This window comes from Euleptes europaea, chromosome 6 (assembly GCF_029931775.1).
Source record: "Euleptes europaea isolate rEulEur1 chromosome 6, rEulEur1.hap1, whole genome shotgun sequence".
Lineage (NCBI taxonomy): Eukaryota > Metazoa > Chordata > Lepidosauria > Squamata > Sphaerodactylidae > Euleptes > Euleptes europaea.
Genome location: NC_079317.1, coordinates 52,293,084 through 52,319,367, shown reverse-complemented (window position 1 = coordinate 52,319,367; position 26,284 = coordinate 52,293,084). Strand labels below are relative to the sequence as shown.

Here is a 26,284-nt window from a genome sequence, read left to right as displayed (position 1 = left end):
ACATGCAAAGGGCGGGGCAGGTGTGTAGAATTTTGCAAAACAATACAACTGCAAAGCAACACAAGCACGCAATTCAACACCTTTGCAACAGTGCAAAGCAACACCTGACACCTGGGAGTTTGCAAACCATGGAAAGGGACAGAGGCAGCTAGCTATGCATAATGAGCAGGAGGGGGTGGAATTTCTCCTTTTGCATTGGACTTGGGACCAGGCAGATGCATTCTTTAAGTCACCATTTGAAAGGGGGGAGCCGATATTTCTGCCCCCACTGAACCCATCTTTACAAAACTTGGGTGGTCTCTTAAGAAGGATTGTCTGAAGCTATGATAAAAGTTTGGGGGCTGTACCCCCAAAAAAGCGCCCCCTGCAGCCATGGGAACGGAAAAGGGGGGAGAGGAAAAAGGGGTGGAGCCCATATCTCGGGACCCCCTGACCCAATGTTTACAAAACTTGGGGGGTCTCTTAAGAAGCCTTGTCTGAAGCTCCGGTGAAAGTTTGGGGTTGGCACACCCAAAAATGCGCCCCCTGCAGCCATGGAAAGAAAAAGGGGGGAGCCCATATCTCGGGACCCCCTGACCCAATGTTTACAAAACTTGGGTCGTCTCTTAAGAAAACTTGTCTGGATATCCCCTGAAATTTTGGGGTCTGTACCCCCAAAAATGCATCCCCTACAGCCACGGAAAGGAGCGAATGTGCACAAGCACCCCCTCACACACACATGAGGATTTCCCTCTCTCTCTCTCTTTCTTCGGCCGGGCCGCACATCAGCTGATTCCTCCAGTACTCAATCCTGACTGATTGGCCAGAAGAAGACCCAGCTTGGCCACCGATTGGCCGGGGGAGGAGAATGCTGCTTACTGACGGTTATGCTGCTTACTGACGGCCCCGAATTTGCCGGATTTATTCGTGAACTCCCGAACTCGCTGAATTCGGCCCCCCCGGTTGCCCACCATTTTTGAGTTCGGTTCGTCCCGAACTAAAAACCGCCGAATCAAGGGAAATTCGGCTGATTTTCAGTTCGGGCCGAACCGAATCAACAGCCGTAACTCAAACTGAAAACAAACCCAAAATTAGCCATTTCAACAATATTTAAGTTTCGTTTCAGCTGAAAAATATTTTCTGTGCCTTATTTTTCTTGCATTTAAGCTGTTTCCCTCGGTTTGGAAGCTAATATGCATGGACATCATGTAAAGCAACCCAGATATGAATGGAGCCACTAGATACTTTGGCGCCAGCCTGTCAATTAGCTCTTTCCACCAGTCCTTTGCAATGCTGACCTTCTGAGCCTGAAAATCGATTGACAGCTCGGCTTGCAAATACCTGGAGGATGGGGCCACCCCTTTGCAGGTTCGTAAAATTGGACTCCCTGTTTCAAACTTCCCCAAACTTCGGTGTCCATTTAAGGTGAGTCCCTTGAAGCTACCTCCAAAAATGCCCTCACAGGAGCTTCGAAAAAAATTCCCATAGTCTATAATGGACCCAGTTTTGGAGGGAAAACTCAGAAATAAAGCCAAAATACCCATTTACCAATATGGGTATTTGGCTTATTTTGGGTTTACTGAAAAATTCACACCCAATAAACCTGAACCCAAAATTTACCAAATTTGTTTTTTGCACAACCCTAGTCTTGAGCACTGTGGCAATCAACTTTGTGCCTGCACAGTAACTGCATGTGCTACAGAGCCAAGTTGTGGCTTGATGAGTAACATTGGTATTGCAGGCTTGCAGAAGCTTTTGTGCTTGTACACTTTCAAACTATATATCCTTGATTACTGGAAAAGAGGCACATATATACCCTAGGTCATAGGTCATTAAAGTGGCCTATTTGTAAAGCATGGATTCACTCACAGTTTGTTCCCTGTTGTCATACTCAGATACATCCTTCAAATGACCATGGAGAGGATATGTTGGCCTCTAAGCACTGGAGTATTCCTGTAGCTTTCCCCCTGTGGAACACAACTTTCCTGCCTTCTCTCCTCTTGCTGCTCCTTAAACAGCATTTTAAGGGAGATTTTGGGCTGTAGAAGGAGGGGGGCGATCGGAGAAAATCCTGTCCTACAGGTGACAATCCTTCCATCTATGGAAACCCTCTGATGGTTCTAAGCAGTTGCCTGCTTTTGTCTCTTCTACAGTTGGCAGCATCTATTGAGAAATAATCAAAGAAATTGATATTGGTTCATGGGCAGACTTTAAAGGCACACACAGACATCTAAGTAGTAAATCCCTAAATGGCACACAGGGGAGGTTTAAGCCCCTTCTCCTCACATGCCATGGTACTGATCCAAATCAGACTTGTAAATTAAGTTCTTAGTGGGAAATTCTTAGAAATTTGTTGAAAGTCTCTGCTGGGGACATGTGGATTCTGTAATGTGTAAATCAGCACTGGGAAGTCTCAGTCATCTAGTTCAGTATTTCAAAATAGAGTGGCAGCAGCACTCTAAGATTTCAGGTCAGGATCTTTCCCAGCCCTGATACCTGAGATTTCTCAGTCTTAAATACCAGGGTTTGAACCTGACACTCTATGAATGCATGCAAAAGAATGTACATACTTCCCCCACCTTGGAACTTCCTTTGGTGAATCTTCAGAATCTTCATTTGCCTTTTAATGCATGTTGGTAAATGTCCAAACCAAGCCTCCTAAAACAAATAATCTCTCTATACAGGTCTGTGGAGTAATGTATTTTCCTATAACCTGCTGGATATCTTGCATGGACATAATGTTCCAGATGAAAATTTTTGGCACAGATGTACCCGGGACAGCATAAACAATATTGGTTGGTCAAGTATTGTGCATTATATTTTTGGATGTAGCTTTTTAAAATTGGGTTTCTTCTGGTCTCTCATTTTAGAATCCATTCTGCTATCTATTTGCAGATCTTCTTCAGTTGTAATCAGTTAGGGCCTAGAATACATGATAATGGCATGGAAGTGGATATCTCCTATCTCTCTGTTCCCCCAGCAGCCCTCTCAAACATCAAAAAGCTGATGCTCGGGGCAATGGGAGCCTTCTGTTGGTATGAGAGTCCTAGTTAGCACAAAGGGTAAATGGGATAATTTCATCCAATTCTGCATCTGCCTTTTGCTCCCCTTGGTATTATGTCCAAGCACATAGCACTTGGGAGGGGGAGAGGCTGGTAAGGGAAGGGAAAGATGGGGGGAACTGCATCTCTGAGCACCCTTATATGCATAGGATCTGATGCAAGGGATACAGCGTAACATTGTTTAATTTTCTGAATGACTTAATTGCTTTCATTTTTGTAATGATTCTTGGTCTTATCAAATCTTATTTTGGATGCCCCATGGCGCAGAGTGGTAAGTTGCAGTACTGCAGTCCAAGCTCTGCTTGCGACCTGAGTTCGATCCTGATGGGAGTCAGTTTTAGGTAGCCAGCTCAAGGTTGACTCAGCCTTCCATCCTTCCAAGGTTGGTAAAATGAGTACCCAACTTGCTGGGGGTAAAGGGAAGATGACTGGGGAAGGCACTGGCAAACCACCCCATAAACAAAATCTGCCAAGGAAATGTCATGATGTGATGTCACCCCATGTGTCAGGAATGACCCAGTGCTTGCACAGGGGACCTTTACCTTTAAATATTATAGCAGTGAAAAAGCAGCAATGAAAGCAGCGGCCCTGTATTTATGGTTTATTTATTTATTTAAAACGTTTCTAAGCCATCTTTTCACCTAATATAGGATCTCCAACGTGGCATACAAAACTTAAAACAAGATTAAAATGCATATAAATATGCACATATAAAATGTACATAAAACTAAAAAATAAAATGAAAAATATCAATGTGCATAAAACAATTTAAAATGAATAAAGCAAAACACAAACACATGAACAGAAGGAAGGGTCAGTGAGAATTATATGGGAATAGGTGGTCCTTACGAATGCTGGTCCAAGCCATATAAAGCTTGGAGGTCAATATCAGCACCTTGAATTGGCCCAAGAAATAAAATAGGAACCAGTGTAGATGGAACAGCACTAGAGTGATATAGTCTTCCAACACACTCCAGCCAGAATTTTGGCCAACATTCTGCACCAGTGGTAGCTTCTAGATACTCTTCAAGGGCAGCCCCACATATAGTACATTGTGTGGTAGTCTCATCTTGATATTACCAGGCTATGCACCACCATGGCAAGATCTTTTTTGCCCAGCCAAAGCTGATGAAAGATGCTTCATGCCACCTCTGCTACCTGGTTTTCTAGGGGTGAAGCAGGTCAGTGCGTTGACTATGCTCTTAGAATTGACCCCTTCCTGAGAAGTGGTATGTTATCTTATTCAGTTAGTCACCTACTAAGCAGGAGTCAACTTATTTACTCACAAAAGTAAGTCTTTTTATTGAATAGCTTCAATGTAATAAATGTGTATATATGTGTATATGCAAGTATTACAAAGTCTTAAAAGCAGTAACAATGTATACAATAAAGCAAGCAAGTTCTACATACTATTTAGTTTTAAAATCCAATACTTATAATATAACAGTTAAAAAGTCTGATTTAGTTAAAAGAATCTGATTCACACTATCTAGAATAATACAAATCCATACATACCCAAAGCCAATCTTCTGAGACTCTCAGTCCAAAGACTTAGAGTCGAGAGGTCTAAAGTTTTAGTCTTTCCCTGCCTATATTTATACTATCCAAATCGCCTTCAATTGGCCTGGGATTATTTTTCCTGATGACATCACCTTGTACTGGTGCAGGATTTATTTTACTGCACATGCTCTGTAGCTTCCCTACAGACTCTGGGTACCCAAGGTTGGGTGAAAAGACAATATATATAAGTCTATGTATAAATACTGAAAGTATAATTTATTAGAAGCACTATGTAAAAGTTAAAATTATTTAAAACCATTAAAATAGCACAATGGCATTTCCTGAGGTTGATACTGTAACCACATCCCAAAGAAACCCCATTCTGTTAAAAGAAACACCTTTCACAATTCTAATGGAGACAGAACCTTTTACATCAAGGATTTTGTTAATTGTAATTCTAGTGGTATTATTTATGTTGTACAATGTTCTTATAAACTTATGTATGTTGGCATGTCAACAAGACCAATCAAGATGCGCATATGCAAGGACAGGAGCTGCATCAGAACAAGGAAGTTGACAGCACCATTAGTGCAGCACTTTCTGACCATCACTCACACAGAAAAGGACCTCTGCTTCTGGATTGTTGAAAAAGTGCCAGCAATGTCTCACCTTCAGCAGAGGCTTCTAAGGAAAAGAGAGACTTTCTGGATTTATACTTTGGGAACTTTGGCTCCAAAAGGCCTAAATGAAGACATTGACTGGCTTTGTCTTTAATGGGATTTTTTCAAACTTTACAACAATGTGATCTACCTGTAAAATCCCTTGGCTTGAGTGCACAGGATCAATTGTAACCAAACTTCTCATAGAGACACAGGGTGATTGCATCACCCAAGTATAGATGTGCTGAGTCATAGAACCTGCTGAAACTAGACTTCTCATAGAGATGCAGGGTGATTGCATCACCTAACTATAGATGTGCTGAGTCATAGAGCTTCCATCACCCTCCCAACACTATTTAGAGTGGAATAGGATCACCAGTTTGACACTGCTTTACTAGGTTGATACCTGCACACATAATATATGAGAGACTTATACTAACCAGGTATGTGATTATACATTGTTATATTTAATATAAATAGCTAAGTAATTATTCAAGTTAGATTAATAATGAATTGAGGATTCCAATCTGTATAATTATGTTTTACAGTATTACAACAAGAACCTATTATACCAGATGTTTGAGTAATTGGGAATAGAATTTGTAAGTATTTTTCAAACATCTCTTTCAAGACTTATATAATGGGCTCTCAAATAGATGGTAACTAACCCATTATTGTTCTATCTTTTCAGACAACATATACACATGCCTGGTTGGGCTTGAACTGTTTGTATTTGTATTCATTAATGTGTTTCTGTAAATATGTGCAGGCTTAACAAAGGGTTTTAATTAACCACTGATGAAGGCCCCATAGGCCGAAACGCGTTTGGTATGTGGTTACAGTTATCAACCTCAGGAAATGCCATTGTGCTATTTTAATGCTTTTAAATAATTTTAACTTTTACATAGCACTTCTAATAAATTATACTTTCAGTATTTATACATAGACTTATTTATATTGTCTTTTCACCCAACCTTGGGTACCCAGATTTTGTTTTTAGGTTGGGTTTTATTCCCCTCCTTTTTTTCTTCTGCTTCCCTACAGACTACCATATAAGGACTTCCTCCTTTTAGCAGACTATTTTGCTGAACATGCTATTTCTTAATCAGTCAGTTTTGGGTTTTGTTATATCTCTATAATAACTAATTTTACCAGCATTCTCATCTCCTGAAGAATACAATAAAAATGAACATATTCATAACTTTCTACTATCATTATTTCATATTAAAACCTTAAAACCCAATATTATATCACATTACGTCATTAGTCAACAGTTAGCAAAAATACTACCAGAGTACAAGGAAAGGCTAGAGGAAAAAATCCCCAGAGTACAGGGGAAAGGGTCAAAGGAAAAAGTATTTCTGAAAGTGGGATCATTCAAGGCAGAGAGTGTAAAAAGTAATTCTGGCATAAGAGTGCAACAGTATAAGTCCTTGGCAATGAATGTCCAGGCTTGTTCACTTTTAAAATGAAAGTCAACCCTCTGCTGGGTTTTTATGAGAAGTTGGGTTTTACATTGAATAATTCTGCACATGTACAACACTTCTACAGCAGTTTATATGTCTTAATATATTAAAGCCTGTAACGGGTAACTGCAACCCTATCCAGACCACGAGACACCTCAGTTACTGAGTCAATTTGTCTTCTCACCAGTAGAAATTCCCTTTTGTTGGTGTTATGTTTAAGCTTATTAGCCCTCATCTATCATCAGTCTCCAGGGTTTCCACAGCCTCTCGATTATCTGCTGGAAATGCTTTCATATTGATGACAACCTAGGCCAAATCGCTGGATGATCTCTCCCAGTGACTATATGTAGATGTTAAAAAGCATGAGGGACAAGGTAGAGCCTTGTAGGACCCCTTAAGCTAGAGGTCAACCAGCTGAACAGCAGTCCCCAAGAACCACCCTCTGAAATCTACTTTTCTGATAGGACCAAAGTTACTACAAAACACTGACTTCCAACCCTACCCCTGAAAGGTGGTCCTGAAGAGTACCATCATACTGAAAGCCACCAAGAGGTCCAGGAGAATCAATAGGGTTTCACTGTCCCCATCCATCTTCCAGGTGACAAAGGCTGTTTCAGTCTCATAGGCAATCCTGATACCAGCCTGGAACAGATCCAAACAAATAGTTCATAAATTATGAACATATTTGCCTTTAATGTATTTACTAATAGCCCGCCTTTCTCACTTTGATTCAAGGCATGTTATAGAAAAAAGGCTATGCACTCCTACAGCACAAGACATCCAATGAAAAAATGCAATAATACAGACTTAAAAGACAAGGCAAACCGTAAAGTGCCTAAGGAAATGTGAATTATAGCCAACGTAGTAATAGAACTATAAGGGTAGAGCTAGTGTAGAAGACAATGTAGTAATATACCTGGAAGAATTATTGCAGTAGATTACAATCCTATGCCATTATAGAGACATCTTCCTGGATTGTTACAATCTGCTGCAGTTCCAATTCCTTCATAAACATGCCCTTCCCTAGGCTGTTTTACATGTTCTACAGAATGATAGAAATGTGGGGGCCTCTCTGATCTCTTCAAGCATGACTTTCCACAAGGCAGGAGCCAACACAGAAAATGAAAGTGAATGGGCCTATTTTACCCATTTGTAGGGTGGCACCTTCAGAAGGCCTTCCTCAGCTAAGCAAAGCTATTGTAGTAGAGCATAGCAGGAGAGGTGGTCCTGCATATATGTGGGTCCAAGGCCATTAAAGGCTTTGTAGGTGATGACCAGTACCTTGTACTGTACCCAGTAAATGATCATTAACCAATGGGTGTAGAATGGGTATAACATGCATGTTCTGCCTGGCACCCAGCAGAAACCAGGCTGCAGCATTCTGAATCACCTGGAGTTTCCAGGTTGGCTTTAAGGGCAGACCTCTGCAGAATGCAACTTGATATGACCATAGCAGGGATCCATGTGGCCAGATCAAAACATCAGCCAAGTCATGGCCAACAAGGTGCAGAGTGGAAGGCAATACTTGGCCACCGTACAGAGGGCCCTGTATTCTAACTCTAGGGAGTAGGGCTGTCAAAAAAAAAATTCGGTACAGTTCGGATTTGGCCGAATTTGACCCTTGTGGGTTTGGTACGTGCCGAAGTCCGAACTCCCCCGCTTCGGATCCCCGGTAATTCGGGGGGATCCGGAGTTCGGGGGAAAATTCGGCCCCAGCGCGCCTTCAGAGGGATTCCCTGAAGGCGCGCGGGGGCCCTTTAAACTGATCTGAGCCTCCCAGCTGGGAGGCACAGATCAGTTTAAAGGACAGCCCGCCCCCCTTCAGCGGGCTCCGCTGGAGAGGCTCGGGCTGTCATTTAAACTGATCTGTGCCTCCCGGCCGGGAGGCGCAGATCAGTTTAAAGGGCAACCCGCCCCCCTTCAGCGGGCTCCGCTGGAGAGGCTCGGGCTGTCCTTTAAACTGATCTGTGCCTCCCGGCCGGGAGGCACAGATCAGTTTAAAGGGCAGCCCGCACCTTTCAGCGGGCTCCGCTGGAGAGGCGCGGGCTGCCCTTTAAACTGACCTGCGCCTCCCGGCTGGGAGGCGCAGATCAGTTTAAAGGGCAGCCCGCCCCCCTTCAGCGGGCTCCGCTGGAGAGGCGCGGGCTGCCCTTTAAACTGCCCTTTAAACAGCCCGAGCCTCTCCAGCGGAGCCCGCTGAAAGGTGCGGGCTGCCCTTTAAACTGATCTGCGCCTTCTGGCCGGGAGGCGCAGATCAGTTTAAATGACAGCCCGCGCCTCTCCAGCAGAGCCCGCTGAAAGGTGCGGGCTGCCCTTTAGTTTAAATGCCCTTCAGTTTAAATGACAGCCCGAGCCTCTCCAGCGGAGCCCGCTGAAGGGGGGCGGGCTGTCCTTTAAACTGACCTGCGCCTCCCAGCTGGGAGGCTCAGATCAATTTAAAGGGCAGCCCGCGCCTTTCAGCGGGCTCCCCTGAAGGGGGGCCGAATTTGCCGGATTTATTCGCGAACTCCCGAACTCGCTAAATTCGGCCCCCCGGTTGCCCGCCAGTTTTGAGTTCGGATCCGTCCGAACAGAAAATCACCGAATCAGGGGAAATTCGGTTGATTTTCAGTTCGGACCGAACTGAATTGACAGCCCTACTAGGGAGTTGCATGGTAGCTGCCAGGTCGCACAGTGGCTTGATATATTTGTTTGTTTACTTCATTTATACCACACCTTTCTTCCCAATGAGGACCCTAAGTGGGTTACATTGTTCTCCTCTCCTCCGTTTTATCCACACAGCAACTCTGTGGGGTAAGTTGAGAATGAGTGAATAACTCAAGATTACCCAGCAAGCTACCATGGTAGAGTGGGGATTCTATTCAAAGCTAGTACCTGGAGGTTGGCAACCCTAGCTGTCTCCTTAGGTGCCTTCCTGTGGAGTGGCTGCTGACCTTCCCTGGGCTGCTTCTCAGCGAAGGCCACAGAGTTCTGCCACACTTCACTGGCTGCATGTACTGCCTTAGAAGCAAAATTCTGAATGGATTAATCTACTGACATTGACCAGAGGAGGGAAGATTCACAATGTGATAATGCCACATAATGCATTTTCTATTGCTAGAAATTAAAGGGGAGAAAGAAAGAGGAGAGGTAGGGCTGTGCTTTTCGAGGAGTCATGCATGTGTCTGGCCTAACTAAGATTTTTCATGATCATGAGTCGTAACAGAGATTAAAAACCAAACACAATTTTAAATCATCGGCACTCCATAAATTAGCTGCTTCAATTAACTAAACTTATAATTTATTGTGATCTGCAGAAGAAAGTCCCTATCAACCACTATCATCACATCAGTTGGATACTTACCTGGTTGCCCCTGCCTCTAAATTTGCTAAGTTCTTTCGGGAAGTTCTGTCAAAGAGCTTAACGTTGTCAGAGGTTTACAATTTCTTACATGGATTCCAGCTAAACAATGGGTACCTTGATAACAAGAACTTTGAGATATGGAAAGGTAAGTGGTAATGTGGATAATTTGACAACTGCTAAAATTTTTGTATTGTTTTTGTACACCCCGTACAGCTATTGTTCTTACACATTTCTTCCAAGGAGTTGTCTTCAGGTTTAAGCTTGATAATTTTCTTCAGGTGGTACTCTGGCACAATGTGTGACTACTTTACTAATTTGCTTAATAGCAGTATGGGAATTTAGCCAAAAACGTATCCTTATATTTTTTCACCTAAAAACTAGTGGTTGTCAGGTGGTCACTTTTTACAAACCCTTAATCCTACCTTTTCACTGCTGTTTACAGCTGACTTTATTCCTTTTCAAACGATCCCAAGTCAGTCAGAGATCATGTACCTGATATGATGATATTATGACAATACAATCAGACTTATGCCTACTGTCATTAATGGCAAATGAAAGCCATTTAGAGTGAAGCTAATGTTTCCTATAATGGTTGCATGGTCCCCCTAGACAATATGAAATTATTCTAACAAAAATAACTCTGTAGACATTTCCCAACATACCAGCTTTTGAATCTGATTCTCACAAAAATTTCCATGAATTTCCCCCTTCTTCTCAACTTGGCTTTAGTAGCTTGCCTTTAGAGCTAAACGGAGTCTCTAGAAGTGGATTCATGTGCCCCCTATTTTTAACTCTTTGTGACACAACACTGGCACAATATGCCCAACGAGACAATGTTGTAGTAGAACAACAAGTTTCAAATTCAGGTTGCAGAATTCCAAGGTGTTCATCAGTTGAATTCCCTAACCTACTTAATGACATGTCATGTCTTAAGACAGTGGGTTTTTTTGCACTGTTTTCCAGTTCATAATCCTAGTCCTACTGCATTGTTTACTGCATTGTTTAATGTCTTTGAAGTCTAATTGAAAGTTTGTAAATATTTTTTTAATCCTCATTGAGTCTTAATGAGAAAGATGGGCTATAAATTACATAAATAATAGCAATGTAAACCACTACAGCGAGTAGGAGTTGGTTTGGCTTTGCTAAATTTTTCAGCACAGCTTGGATGAGGGTGAGACAAATGAGAACCTAAACAATTTTGAGTCATAAGTGAATCTGAATAATCTCTTACAACAGGTCTTTTCTTATTAGAATGTTTTATTTTCAGATACTATACTAGATGTTCTTCCTAACAATCTGACAACAACACCAGAATACCTGTCCCTTGCAGATACTGCAGCCTATATTGACTTCAGCTGCCCCACACTCATGAGGCCGGAGAGAAAAGTGGACGTCATTGTGCATCTAAATTATTCTTCAGGATCACAGACAACAGTGAGATTATACATTTTTAACTGGTGTTATAGCTAATTCTCAAAGTGGCCAAATATGTGGAAATTTCAAAATCCAGACATCAGAGCCATGAACAGACCAGACAGATCTTTCTACAAACCAGAAAGAAGTCCCCGGTTTGCTAAAAATTTGAAATCTTAAAAAACAAACAAACAAACAAAAAAACCCTGCAGGATTACCCCCTATAGAAGCTCCATCTACAGCATTAAGAAACAAATACCCTCTGTAGCTGTTGCTAGGCAACCATAACTGTAGTACCAGTTGAAGCCTTGGTTTCAGACAGTTAAAGGCAGGGGAGGGATCAGAGCCCCTTCCAGGGCTGTTTTGACCTTTGAGAGAGGATTCATTGGGGCCAGGCCTGGCAGCAACCAACAAGTGACTTCATACCACATGAGTTCCATGAGTTACTCTGGCCCAGCTACTTACTATTGTTTAACAGCAGCCAGCTCATGAAATCCAGTGTGGTGTAGTGATTAGTTTCAGACTAGGATCTAGGAGACCCAGGTTTGCATCATTATTCTGCCATAGTGCTGAGTGACCTTGGGCAAGTGACACATTTTTAGCATAACTTACCTCACAGGGTTATTGTGAAGATAAAATAGAGGAGAGGAGAATGATGTAAGCTGCTTTGGGTTCCCATTGTGAAGAAAGTCAGGGTATAACTGAAGTAAATAAATAATAAATATAGCTGAAGATACGAGGCAGATAAAAGGTAGGATAGTTGGTGGGTGGGAAGGAGAGAAGAAAACAGGGAAAGATGGGGATGTTGGAGTTGCCTGGAGGAGTGAAAGAGGGAATAGTGTGGGAAATTGGATTCAGGAGTAAGTGAGGTGCCCATCATAAGTCTTTGCAGGTTCCCTGTTGGACAACTGGGCCCGGACATAGTTTTCTCAGATAGAGAGTGCTGGGGGAGGAAAGGAGGGAAAGCTGAAGACAGGGAGAACAGGTAAAAGTAGGTTGGCTGATGGGTGGAAAAGACAAAAGGAAGCAGAAAAAGGGAAGAAAATATGAGGGCTTTAAGGGAAGGGAAAGAAGAAAAAACATGGTAGGGGAATATGACATGCCCCTGCAGAAGTCCTTCCATGTCCCCTTCTTATCAATATAATTCTCAGCATGGCCCCATCTGTAAATACTTAAATCTGGAGAATGGGACCATGAACAGAGAAGGCAGATCTTTCTAAAAACCTGAGAAAAGACCCAGGTTTGCAGAAAATCTGCAATAAAAAAATATGTTACAATGTTTTATCTTTGCTTGGGAATGGTTGTTTTATGGCAACTGAGCGTGGGAAGTAGGAAGGAGTGTAGATAATGATAAGGTGAGTCTTGTAGGGATTTGGTCCTGGGCTGTGCTCCATCCCCATATATGTGGGTGGGGATTTCCTTGATAAACCTCTTAATGTTGTTAAATGCCAACTCTCTGAATAATAAGATCTGCCTCGTTTTATTGTGGAGGGAAGTATTGAGCTGACGTATGTGACCCAAATATGGCTGGATGAAGGTTCTGTCTCTGGTAACTGTGGCTGGGTATTCAGTCCTTCCCATCAACGTTGAGTGGGAGGTACACCTATTATCCTCTGACAGTCATTCTTCTTGATTCCTTATGCAGAGAGAATCTGGCTTTGATTATATGTGTTCCAGAGACAGGTTAGGGATCTTACTGGTGTATCATCCACCTGGTTTGAATTCCCTTGTTCATCTGGCAGAGGTGGACTTGGGCAGGGTGTTAAATACCCTGAGGTTTGTAGTCCTGAGGGATTTCAGCATTCATACTGAGTCTTCCTTGTATCCTCATGTTCAGGAATTCATGGTTTCCATGACAACTGTTATTTCAGGTTATACTTGGCCAAACCAATAACAAAGGGCATGTGCTAGACCAGTGATCCTCATTCCACAGCTCATGAAGAGCCACATTTACAACTACCATCAACCAAAAGAGCCACATGACTACAGTATGCCCTGTATGCTATCTCACCAAACATACACATACGATAAGATATTAAATATATAGCTATAACCTTTTTTAATTACCAGAGTAATTCTCTGTGGGTAGGATGGTTCTTCCCTCCCACTGTTGATCCATGGCCAGCTCTTGCGTAACTAGAGTAGAGGGAAGGGCTTGCAAGTAAGACTTATGACACAAAATTGTGTGCACGCTTTCAAGTTCTCCAGAATACTTTATTAGGCTTCATATTAAAAGATAAATGCTTCCTTATGTTAAAAGTAGAACTCTATTGTTCAACTCTATTGTTGCAAGAGATAGGATAGTTAGAACCTCTCTCTCTGCTAAGTGGGAACCACCTGCCAGCCCCATCAGGCCTTGCCCACTTTCCTGAAACACGGGGCAGGTGCCATATTGGGGAACGGTGTTCAGAAGAGCCACACATGGAATGTCAAAGGGTCACATGTGGCTCCCAAGCCACCGGATATCATTCTGCTAGATTTCTTTTTCAACACCAACATCCTGATGTTCTGGTCCAGGGGTCTGAGTTAAGAAATTTGTATCTGTCAGATTGGGTCAGTGGCCCATCATGTTTTAGAGTGACCATCCTGCAACAGTGGCAGATTGATTAGAATGATCCACCTTCAGAGACATATGGATCTTAATTTTAGCAGGGTAGCCATGTTGGTCTGCAGAAGAACTAGATTAGAGTCTAGTAGCACCTTAGAGACCAAGAAGATCTTTGTAGTATAAGCTTTTGGGTCAAAAGAGTAAGGGAGTTTTGACTCGCAAAAGCTTACACAATGAAAATCATGGATCCTAATGGTTTCTTAGGGGTGTGGGAAATCTCAAGGTTGACTGTCAAGTCCATAGTGGGAAAGCAGATAAAATTCCTTTCTGTTCCCCCTTCCATCACGTCTTAGACAGACAGCCCTTCAGTATAGCAAGTCGCTGAACTAGGCACAGAGGCAGCCTGGGCATCATTGGCAGAAAACTCATGATGAATCAGCCAGAGCATGCCCATGTAAAGACCTATGAGGTGACAGAGGTCTTCCCCCACCCTCTGCCATCACTGTGTCAGATGAATCTCATCCAGCACAGCTCTTTAAAGTCTTTTGGAGGCTGTTGACTTCTAATAATTGTTCTCATCAAGGAGGAGCCTTGTCTGACACTGTGTTGTGTTGGCTACGTTCTTAGCTGTCAATGGTTCTATCATCTATTCCTATTTGAATGCCTGTTTTATTGTTAGTTGATCCAGCCAGGTTGTTTAGATCATTTTGGCTCACTAACTGATGTTTACAGTGTTGTGAAGTCTACAGTGTGTACCCATGATTCTTGGCTAGTTACATTTTACCAAGGGAGGTTTGAAAGCCTCCTTGTGAATAGCTTTCTGGTAGGAATTCTTTGTGGGGTTTTAAGGAGGATTAATTAAATTGGCCAATTATAAAACACTTTTTCAATGTCCCTTTTTTTGGGGTGTGTGTGAGTAATTCAACATTTGTTGGCAAGAGGACAAGAAAACCTGGATGACATATCCTCCTTTGGTTAATTTCTTTATGGCTTCTAGTGTGCCTATGGAACAGAAACCACTTTGGTACCTTTGGTGGATGATCACCTTTTATAGATTGATAAGTGCAGCACACATCTGTTACATCTGTGGCAATCTTTTGAGACTGTTGTTGATTATGCCATGCAATTGGAATGTTTGGGATTGGAATTTGACATCTCAGGTATAGTTCGCAGATGGCTTCTATCTGACAAGTGGCAGATGCAGCAGCCTTGCATGGAGGAGTCTCATAATACCATGTGCAAACCTCCAGCATCTCCAGATGTAGCCCTTCTTCTATTGCCACAGCAAATTACTCATTACTATGAATAGGGAAGAACAAAAACTTGCAAATCTTTTAAAACAAGGATTCCTCTTCTATGTCAAAGTGTTTTTAATGATTGCGAATTAAACTGTATTTCATAAGTTTAAAGGCATTACATGTAGTCTTGTTCTTTTCTCCCACATAATAATCCAGACTTTAATAAGAGCCTCTCAGTACTTTGCAAAGCAAGGAATTCCGTTCCCCAAAATAGATCTGAGTAATGTTAAAGAAACGGATCTAAAGGAGTGCTACGTCTTTGAAGATGCTGAAGACTCAAGAGCCCCAATTGTGATTTTTTTCCCTCTGATAAATGACTCCTTCAGAAAATGTAAAGCACCAGGTAAATTATCAGGATTATTATTATACCCCACGACATGTCCAACACAATGGCTCTCTTCAATGGCCTTAGAAGAGTATAACTCAGTTTACGATGGCACTGTAAATCATTTCCCATTTCTTCTGCTACACTATCCTTCAGTTTTGAAATTAATGTCAATATCTTTTTGTACCCTCATTTGTATAGTAATGGAATTATCTGAGTGGTTATAAACTGGAACATTTAGACAAAAACCTGTGGGCCATGTCATGCACTAAAATGTCTTCCTCAAAGATCTTCTATTGTATCTCCTCTTCGGGGCTTGAATATTCTGAAGAAGGAGAGACATTAACAGTGAGTCATGGAAAGATTAGATATTTGTCCTGAGAAAATAATGTTCCTGATGTGGTCATTTTGTTTCTTACTTGCTAAGTAGGGGGGAACTGAATGACAAGCTTTAGTCAGTTTTGTATTCAGCCGTCACACAACTGACTTGGTGGCCTTTGGAAACTGAGGCTTGGACTATTCTCAACATTACAGTTATATTTATTTAATACTTTGCAGGTGTGAAACGCAGCCCCTCAGAAATGAAACAGGGTGAAGTTGACGTGACTAGTGCATTTTCCCCTTATGGATTACAGGACTTCACATACACAGAGGAGGAGTTTGATAAACTGGTGGAACTGACAAGTTACAACATCCAAAATAATAAGAACATGATCTATGGGGCTTTGCGAAGAGCAGTGGAGCGAAAACAGAAGGAATAAGAGGCCATGCCAAATGCATTCAGACATTGCATGAAGCTAGAAGGAGCTTGATGCGGGCCTTGTACATACACCTCCCTTCTTCCCCCGCCTTGCTCACATGGACTGTGATGGAAGAATCCTACTGAGAATCTAACTCCAGTTGGGTGTACAAATGCAGATGCAATTCAACCAGAGTTAGGGTTTCCTGCAAAAAAAACCCAAAAAAACCCCTCTGGGATTCTGAACTGAGTACATTGATTTCCAATTGGAAATTCTGAATATAATGAGTTTAATTAAAATATAAATTGGAAGTTCAGAACATGTTGCAAAGTGTGCATACCTTGCTGAGACATTTTAAAATTGTATACTGCATATAACCGTGGTGACAATTCTTGTTGGCAGTTATAACAAACCATACACTGTAAGGCTATAGGTATAGAATGTGTACCACTGGTAGCTTAAATTAAATATTTTAAAAATAGTTATTTGCTGAAGATTTTTGTGTTTCATTTTAAACAATTGTACTGTTGTCAGTATGAGATAAAAGACAGAATAAAAGAGAATGGCTTATTGTTGTTTAATATAAATTTAGTCTAGCTTCTGTCTCTTTGCTACTTCTCCTCTTCCTAAAAAACATACTGAGAGTTGGGGGTGGGGAGAGGCTTGCTGGGAGACTGGGCTTCCAGGCCGTTCAGATCTGAGGAGCAAACAGGCTTTATATACTTGCTGTTCCCTTGTAACAGCATTGCCATTGGGAACTCATTGGGGACATGCTGACTCCTGGGAGCTTGCTTGCTGCTTACCCAGGCCTCTAGATCTTTTGTAACTACTACTGTCTGGTGTGACTGAGAGGGTCAGCCCCAGCTCATGCTTGGAAACTATTTTGAGGCCCAAACAGAATGCATGCCTAAGGCTAGAAAAGCTACCACCAGGCTAAAAGGATGTCTTTGTGGTTAATGATACAAGACAATTAGTCTATAAAAGGCAAAAGGGCTTCTTTTTAAAATTGGAAAGTTTACCTAAATGAGGTTGTGACAAGCCTTTTCTACCAACTCAGGGGACCAACACAGCTTTTTATGATTTTGGGGAACCAGATTTGTTTTAAACTGTAAACTTTCCCCTCAGTTACTGTTGGAGTGAGCGACTCAGCATGCCTGGAGATTTGGGGATGCTACATCCCTCTAACTGTGTATAAGTGTTATATCCTTGAATGGGATGTCCCTTTCTTTGTCTTACCTGAGAATTGCTCTCTGACCCCTCTTGTCTCTCTGTATCTATTGTTCTTCCACTCTCCACATGGATCTTCATGGAGGCACACGTATCTACAGCTCTGTCCTACAGAAACAATGCCTTATACTTCCACATACATGATGCCAGATTAGCTGGCCACTTGTGACAGGGAAAAGTACTCTTTAGATTAGGTTTCTCTTTCTTCCTTTTGACAGCAGCCCAAATGTGAACAGAATCAACTTGAATAAAAGTAAATTTTATTTTTTGCAATACACTTCTTGAGAGATTTATTTACTGCACTCGATATCATGTTTCTATGACGGGACAAACTAAAAACATAAGAAAAGCCATGCTGGAGTAGACCAAGGCCCATCATGTCCAGCAGTATGTTCACCCAGTGACCAACCAGGTGCCTCTAGGAAGCCTACAAACAAGACAACTGCAGCAGCATTATCCTGCCTGTGTTCCAAAGCACCTAATATAATAGGCATGCTCCTCTGATCCTGGAGATAATACGTATGCATCATGACTAGTAGCCATTTTGACTAGTAGTCATGGATAGCCCTATCTGCCATGAACATGTCCACTCCCCTCTTAAAGCATTCCAAGTTGGCAGCCATCGCCACATCCTGGGGCAGGCAGTTCCACAATTTAACTATGTGTTGTGTGAAGAAATACTTCCTTTTGTCTGTTTTGAATTGCTCACACTTTGGCAGATAACCCTGCATTCTAGTATTATGTGTGAGGAAAAAAAGTTTCTCCCTGCCCACTCTCTCCACACTATGCATATTTTATACACCTCTATCATGTCTCCCCTTACCCACCTTTTTCTAAGCTAAACAGCACTAAGTGTTTTAACCGCTCCTCACAGTATTCCAAGTGTGGTCTCACCATAGATTTGTACAAGGGCAGTATGATAGCAGTAGTTTTATTCTCTATTCCTTGTCTAATTATGGCCAACATAGAGTTTGCCTTTTTCACAGCAGCCGCACACTGGGTTTTCATCAAGCTATCCACTACCAATTCACGATCCCTTTGTTGGTTTGTCACTGCCAGCACAGATCCCATCAGTGTATATGTGAAGTTGGGATTTTTTTGCCCCAATGTTAATTGCTTTTGACTTGCTCACATTGATTCTCATTTGCCATTTTAATGCCCATTCCATCAGTTTGGAGAGATCCTTTTGGAGCTCTTCACAGTCCGATTTTGTTTTACCCACCCTAAATAATATGGTGTCATCTGCAAACCTGGCCACCTTGCTGTTCACCGCCAGCTCTAGTTCACTGATGAATGGGTTGAAAAGCACTGGTCCCAATACAGATCCCTGAGGGACCCCACTGCTGACTTCCCTCCTTTGGGAGAACTGACCATTGATTCCTTCTCTCTGCTTCCTATTTTTTAGCCCACTCTCAGTCCATAAGAGGACTTGACCTCTTATCCCATGAGTTATGAAGTTTGCTTAGCAGTCTTTAGTGGGGGACTTTGTGCATTTGGATTTCCAAAAGGCTTTTGACAATGTCCACAGGCAGCTACCTGATAAAACCTGTATCCAACTGGAAGATAGTAACCCACAAACTTCGAGAGGTGTGGCAAAATTTTGTGTTGCTATATATAAGGCCCGAAAGGATGCAATTTACAAATAGGTAAAAGTTGATAGATAAATATTTTAGAAGCTAGCTTATTTGCCTCTTTAGATATGGGATTTTATTGATATATTTTATTTTGTGGACTCTGTCTGACTGTTATTGTTTTTATTACAAATTTATGTTACTTCTGATTAGATGTATTCTATTTTTTTATTTTTTTTGGTCAAATGACTGTAAAATAAAAACTGACTGAATGTTCACAGGTTTGTTCCTTACATGCTTATTGGCACTTTCAAAAAAACTCTAAAAGGTTAGTGAAACAGGACCTACCTTTGCAGAAGCCATGTTGCTTTTTGCTCAGCAGGGCTTGCCTTTCTATATGCTTGACAATTCTATCTTTAATAGTGTTTTCCATCAATTTACCTGGAACAGACATTAAGCTAACTGGCCTGTAATTGCCTGGGTTCTCCCTGGAACCATTTTAATAAATGGGTATTACATTGGCCATTCTCCAGTCCTCTGGTACAGAGGCTGATCTTAGGGACATGTTAGATATCATCATTAGAAGTACAGCAATTATTCAGATAATTACAAGATGTTCTTAGGATAGCATGGCTTTGGGTTTGCTGCCATGAGGTAAGTTTTGTAGCAAGCAAGTAGAACACAGAGCCTGCAGCAGTTCAGGACAGCTTGCGACTCTGCCCACCTCCCCACAAGGTGACAGCCTACTGGGGAAACCTGCCCAACTGAGGGAAAGGGGGGGAAGACTAACTAAGCCCCAAGAGCCAGGACTTGCCCCTCCTCGGGTTGCCACGAGGCGAGTGAAAAACACCAGCGGTCCCCATGGGTGGGGCCACGTCAAGCCAGGCACCAGCCACCCGAAACACTGCCCAATGGCCCCAGGAGGGTCACCTCCTTTCCTGGTGAGTCAATTTGCAGCAACACAGGGCCTCTGTCAGGTGCCTCGGCCCAGGAGCCAGCTACCTTGTCCCCATGGGCAGCAGGGCGAGGGACCTCATGCCCAACTTTGAGGGCCCAGGCCGGGAAAGCCAGGCAGTCTAAAAAGTGGGGCCTCACCTTCTGGCCCTTATATGCACTCGGGGGGAGTGGCAGAGAGGTGATGGACAGGAGGGGGTGGAGCAACCCCAGGATAAAAGGGAAACACATGGGACAGATGGGGTGGTGAAGGAAAGAGAGTGTGGAGAGGGGAGGAGACTGATGGATGACAGAGAAGATGGACAAGCAGGTGGGTGCGTTAGTGGCTGAAGTGGATTCCCTGTAACCAGACTGTTCTGAGTCCATTAAACTGCAGCATTTGGAACCCTCTGCGTGGTCACTGCCAGGAGGGCCATGGTCTGGGAAGTCCTGTTCAGCATGGCAGCAGGGGGCAATAGCCTTCCGGCACCAGGGGGCACCAGGATAGATAGATAGATACTTTTATTTACAGCCATTGGCCAGCATAGGGGGCACCGGGATGGAGTACCACAGCATGTAAATAACAAAAAAGATTTATTTACAGGTTGGTTTTAAAGTACAGATCTCCAGATAGTAAATTTGCCAGCTCCTATGTGGGAAATTCCTGAAGATTTTGGGGGTGCAATCTGGGGAGGGCGGGGTTAGAGAAGAGGACTGACTTCAGCAAGGTATAATTTAATAGAGTCCACCTTCCAATGCAGCCATTTTCTCCAGGGGGACTGCATTTAGTCTCCTGGAGTTAAATTGCAACTCCAGGAGCTCTCCAACCACCACCTGGAGGCTGGGGAAACCCTACCAGGTAGTCAAAGGAGAAACCTGGCTGAGACATTATTTTAAGCTAGTTATGACTTCAGGGTGTGGTTTGAAATCTCTTTAATACTTTCAGGTACAAATAGGCTTTAAAATGACTAGCCACTAGACAGGATTCCACCCACACCAGCCTGCCCTTTCCCAAGAGTCAGACAAAATGGCACAAAGTCTGCTCATCACCACAGTCAGGTCTAACGGGTACTGTATTCCTTCCCAGAGGTAGAATTAAACCCCTCTGCCACACTACCAGGCAGAGCTACCCTTCAAAGTGTCTGCTTGTTTGCTGAGGAAGACCCAAAAACCATCACTGCACTCTCCCTAAGGCAGATCTGGGCCAAACTCCTGCTGTGCTTCCCTCCAACATTCCATCCTCCCCTCCTCAAAGGTGATTGGATGCTGGAGCAGCACTCCCATAGGCTCAACTGAGTGGCCATTTTCCCTTCTGGGGAAGGACTGCCTCCTGTCTATCACAGAGGTGAACAGAAACGAGCACAGGTTCTGGCAAAGAGATGGAACTTCTCAGATGGCTGGGCAAATTAAAAACTATTAACAGCGCATTCCTAAGGAGAGTTACTCCAGTCTATGCCCATTTATTTAAATGGACTTAGGCTGGAGTAATTCTTCTTAGGAATGCGCTGTAAGCCAGTGGGTCTAGATGGCATACACCCAAGGGTCCTTAAAGAACTCAAATGTGAAATCGTTGGTCTGCTAATTAATATATGTAATTTGTTGTTAAAATCAGCTTCAATACCAGAGAACTGGAAAGCAACAAATGTTATATTAATTTTAAAAAGGGGGCCCAGTGGTTTCCAGAAAAATCGCAAGCTAGCCTAACAATTAGTAGGAATTGTTATTAAAGAATTGTTGAGCATATAAAGGAACAAAGACTGCTGAGGAAAGATCAGCTTAGCTTCTGCAAAGGGAAGTCCTTCCTCACCTACTTTTTGGAGTTGTTTGAGAAGGTTAACAAGCATGTGGATAAGGTTATCTGGACTTGGACATATATACTTGGACATCTCAAAGGCTTTTGACAAGGTACCTCACCAAAGACTCCTGAGCAAGCCTAGTGGTCATAGTGCAAGAAGACAGGTCCTTTTGTGGATTAAAAACTGGTTACATGACAGGAAGCAGAGAAAAGGAATGAATGAGTGGTTCTCACAATGGATGAAAGTGAACAGTGGGGTCCCACAAGGATCAATTCATATATGGTGGGAATGTTTAGTTGCTAAAGCATATTGGCATAATATTTGCAATATAATTAGTAAGAGCTTGAAATGCAAGGGCATTGTGACCCAGTCTGATACTATTAGTTGAGGTGAGGGTAAGGGAGAGAAAGACTCAGAATTATTTATTAAAGAATCCTGTTATAACAGCAAGATTGTTGTTGGTGACATAATGGTAGGGATGCCAACTTCCAGGTACTAGCTGGAGATCTCCTGCTATTTCAACTGATCTCCAGCCAATAGAGATCAGTTCAGCTGGAGAAAATGGCCATTTTGGCAATTGGTCTCTATGACATTGAAGTCCCTCCCCTCCCCAAACCCCACCCTCCTCAGGCTCCACCCCAAAAATTTCCAGGTATTTCCCAACCCGGAGCTGGCAACCCTACCTATGAACCATTGTTTGGTATTTTAGGCCGGTATTGGGTTGTTCAATCTGCAGCCCTGATATGATAATTGGTGTTAGACTCACAATGAGTTTAGGCCATCACCATATTCTTAAGTTTCTTATGGAGCTGTACTGAAGAACTGACATGGGATTAATTTAAAAATGTAAAGGAAAATGAACAAATACTTAAGCCTACTTTACAAGGCTGTGGCCATGGGCTCAGCACCACTTGCAGTTAGACCTGATCAGGCTCATTGTCCCTGTGGCTGTTGCTGTGCATATCAACTCTTATTGGAGTCTGTCTACACGAGCCTGGCATCAACAGTAATTTGAAATTGCAATTGGTATGGTGGTTAAATGGCCACATCTAGCCATGGTTGCACTCACTTTTTTGTTAAAAAGGCTATGGTTTAGCAGCAGTTGTAACTTAGCATATCTGTGCTTTAGCCCTTGTTGCTACTGCTATGTGCTAAGCCTTCATTAGGAGGCAGGTTTGGCATCAGCAGAAATTTGGCATGGATAGTTTAAGTGGCCCTTCTGGCTCTTGCTCCACTTAAGTCCTCATTAGGAGGCAATGTCGTAGGGACTGGCAACAGCTAAAATGTGGCATTGCTCTGGCTATAGACCAATTACGTGGCCATGTTAGAGTTGTCAGCTCCTTACTGGAAAATACCTGGAGAATTTGGGGTGGAGCTGGCAATGGCAGGGTTTGCGGACAGGAGGTACCTTGGCTGGATATAATGCCATTTCCACTTCTTTATTTATGCTCACAGCAAATATAGGAGAAAACAAGATACATAATTATAAATGATATAGTGCATTATGAAACACCATAGACAGGAATTTTGCCACTCCAGGAGTCACATGAGGATCAACATCAGCTACAATTTAACTACACTCTCCACCTCTAGACCTCTGGGATCCATTTTCAGATGTACATTGGGATCCGCTTATCTTGAGCAGTAGCATATTTATTACAGTCAATAAAGACATGCAAAATTGTGTCTAATTTTACAGATTTACAATCATAAAGCCTCTCAGAGAAAGGGTCCCTTGCAAATCTGCCTAATAGTTTCCCTAGCGGTCTTCCTTCTTGGCTTTCAATAACAGCTAAAGAAGTAGCTATTCTTGGGCACTTTCACACATGCCAAATTATGCACTTTCAATTCACTTTCAATTCACTTTGCGTCTGGATTTTACTTTGTGAAATGGCAAAAACCACTTGCAAACGATCGTTAAAGTGGCTTGAAAGTGGCTTGAAAGTGCATTATTCAGCATGTGTGAAAGCGCCCTTAAAAAACTTAAAACAGGCAAGGATCCTGGCCCTAATTTTATTGTTAATGAACTATTCAAGAGCAATGTCTCTGGCTGGAGTAAGATTCTGGCCCTTTTTTCCTGATGGCAGCAGAGGATAAGACTTGCAATAATGGGTTTAAATTGAGGGCGGAAAGGTACCAGCTGGATATAAGGGGGGGGGTTTACAGTAAGGGGCATTTTTCACGGTAGATTTTGCTTCTCTTTTGCCACGGACTATAATAAAACCCGATTTAAATGTTTTTTTCGTGGCCGCAATTTATCCCCGTCAACCTCAATGTAGTTTTGGTTTTTCATGGGAACAAAGCAAGCTGTTGTTGAAGGCTTTCACGGTCAGAGTTCATTGGTTCTTGTAGGTTATCCGGGCTGTGTAACCGTGGTCTTGGAATTTTCTTTCCTGACGTTTCGCCAGCAGCTGTGGCAGGCATCTTCAGAGTAGTAACACTGAAGGACAGTGTCTCTCAGTGTCAAGTGTGTAGGAAGAGTCAGAGAGGTGTTGGGTTTGAGCTGAGTACTGTCCTGCAGAATTAACATACCACACCCTCATTAGTACATTATCTTGATACTTACAGGACAATGATTAGCACATTACTTCTGCAGGAGAGTACTCAGCTCAAACCCAACCCCTCTCTGACTCTTCCTACACACTTCACACTGAGAGACACTGTCCTTCAGTGTTACTACTCTGAAGATGCCTGCCACAGCTGCTGGCGAAACATCAGGAAAGAAAATTCCAAGACCACGGTTACACAGCTCAGATAACCTACAAGAACCAAAGCAAGCTGTATTTGACAACGGTTTGGTCTGTCCCTTTAGCAGGAGGCCTCCCCTTCCAACAAGCTCATTGTTTATGCCTGCCCCCAACACTGCCCCAACTCCGCCCAGCAGATTACCTTGTGTGGTTCACCAGCCCCAGCGCATAAAACAAGCACCAGTCCCTCTTGCCTCCTCCATTTTTCTTCCACCCTCGCTTTGTTCTGCTTTTGAAACAATCGGATTCCAAATTGGGGCGGGGGGGAGGCAGTGCTTTCCTCAAAGCTTCCCTCTATTTTCTATGGGTGTGGAACCCATTGCCCTTTAATGACAGACAGGATTGGGGGGGCAGGAATTGCATCCATGTGCCAAGAGAAGTGTTTAGCTGGCACCAGTGCATCGTGAGAGAGAGGAGGGCTCCTGGCTTGCGAGCCGGTCCCAATCCGGCCCCAGTGCATCGTGAGAGAGAGGAGGGCTCCTGGCTTGCGCGCCGGTCCCAATCCAGCCCCAGTGCATTGTGAAAGAGGAGGGAGACCCAGAGCAGACTGGCCGCCCCTCTTCAGAAGAGTGATGGGAGGGAGTTTTGCCTTGGGTTTTCCGCTCTCAGGATGCATATTTTTCCCATCCGAATTCTCAAAAAAAAAAACCTCCCAGCTGGGGTAGAGGAGCCAACAGCCCCTTCCCTTGAACATCCCCCCCACGGGTCTAGCTGCCCTAGACCGAGCTGCCACCACCACCACCCCCAGCGCGAGGAGCACATGGCGTGGCCACGCTAGTCTCCCCCTGGAGCCGTCCGTCCGACATCCCCCTGGGCTTGGAGGTGTGGGCCCAGCGGTGCTGACAACAAAGCACAGACCACCCCCAGCCAATCGCCGTTCTTGGGGGAGTGGAAAGAGGCCATCATGGGGAGGGACTAAGGAACCGAAGCAAACATTTCTACATGGACATCCGAGCAACAAAACACGCGCCCACAGGAAAGAACAGCTCAAAAGTGGTTTGGTTTACTGCTCTTTTAACACGGCTTTTATTGCTCAATGTGGGAAAATCCGGAGCTGCAAAGAATAATCGAATATTTGTACCGACGCAAAGCAGCGTCGAAACAGCAGCAAATCTCCATGAAAAATGCCCCTAAGAATTGTTCAATAGTGTACTTGGCTACCGAGGGAGGTGGTGAGCTCCCCCTCACTGGCAGTCTTTAAGCAGAGGCTGGTCAAAGATGTTCTAGGCCGATCCGTCGTTAAGCAGGGGGTTGGACAAGATGGCCTGTATGGCCCTTCCGACTCTATGATTCTTTTCCCTCCAATATTTGCAATTCTGGCCAAATACCACAAGCTTTGTTTAGCTCAATAATTGTTCCTATTTATAAAAAGAGTGACTATTCTCTTCCTGACAACAACAGTCCAATTAGTCTATTGTCTTGCTTAGGCAAGTTATTTAGTTCTTATTTGTCAATGAAATTGCAAACATGGTTGTCAGATAACCAGATTATTATGCCCTCAGATGGGATATAATGATATAGAGTCTACTCTCCAAAACAGCCATTTTTTCTGGGGGGACAGATCTTGGTTGTCTTGAGATCAGTTGTAATTCCAGAATATCTCCAGTTCCCACCTGGAGGTTGGCAACCCTGGCCATGTGGCCACGGCTGTGCTTACGTACTTGTTTAGAGATGGGC

The 26,284-nt window shown here is 43.2% G+C and overlaps 1 protein-coding gene across 1 annotated transcript in view; it reads left to right on the top strand.

Moving 5' to 3' along the window:
- The window catches only part of LOC130479491 (cytosolic phospholipase A2 epsilon-like), a 71,919-nt gene extending 55,565 nt beyond the window's left edge, over positions 1 to 16,354 (top strand). The window contains exons 18-22 of the mRNA XM_056851891.1: positions 2,664 to 2,774; positions 9,963 to 10,154; positions 11,277 to 11,443; positions 15,425 to 15,611; positions 16,152 to 16,354. Coding sequence (XP_056707869.1) covers positions 2,664 to 2,774; positions 9,963 to 10,154; positions 11,277 to 11,443; positions 15,425 to 15,611; positions 16,152 to 16,354 — 860 coding nt within the window. The remainder of the gene's footprint in view (positions 1 to 2,663; positions 2,775 to 9,962; positions 10,155 to 11,276; positions 11,444 to 15,424; positions 15,612 to 16,151) is intronic.
- The last annotated feature ends 9,930 nt before the right edge of the window (positions 16,355 to 26,284 follow it).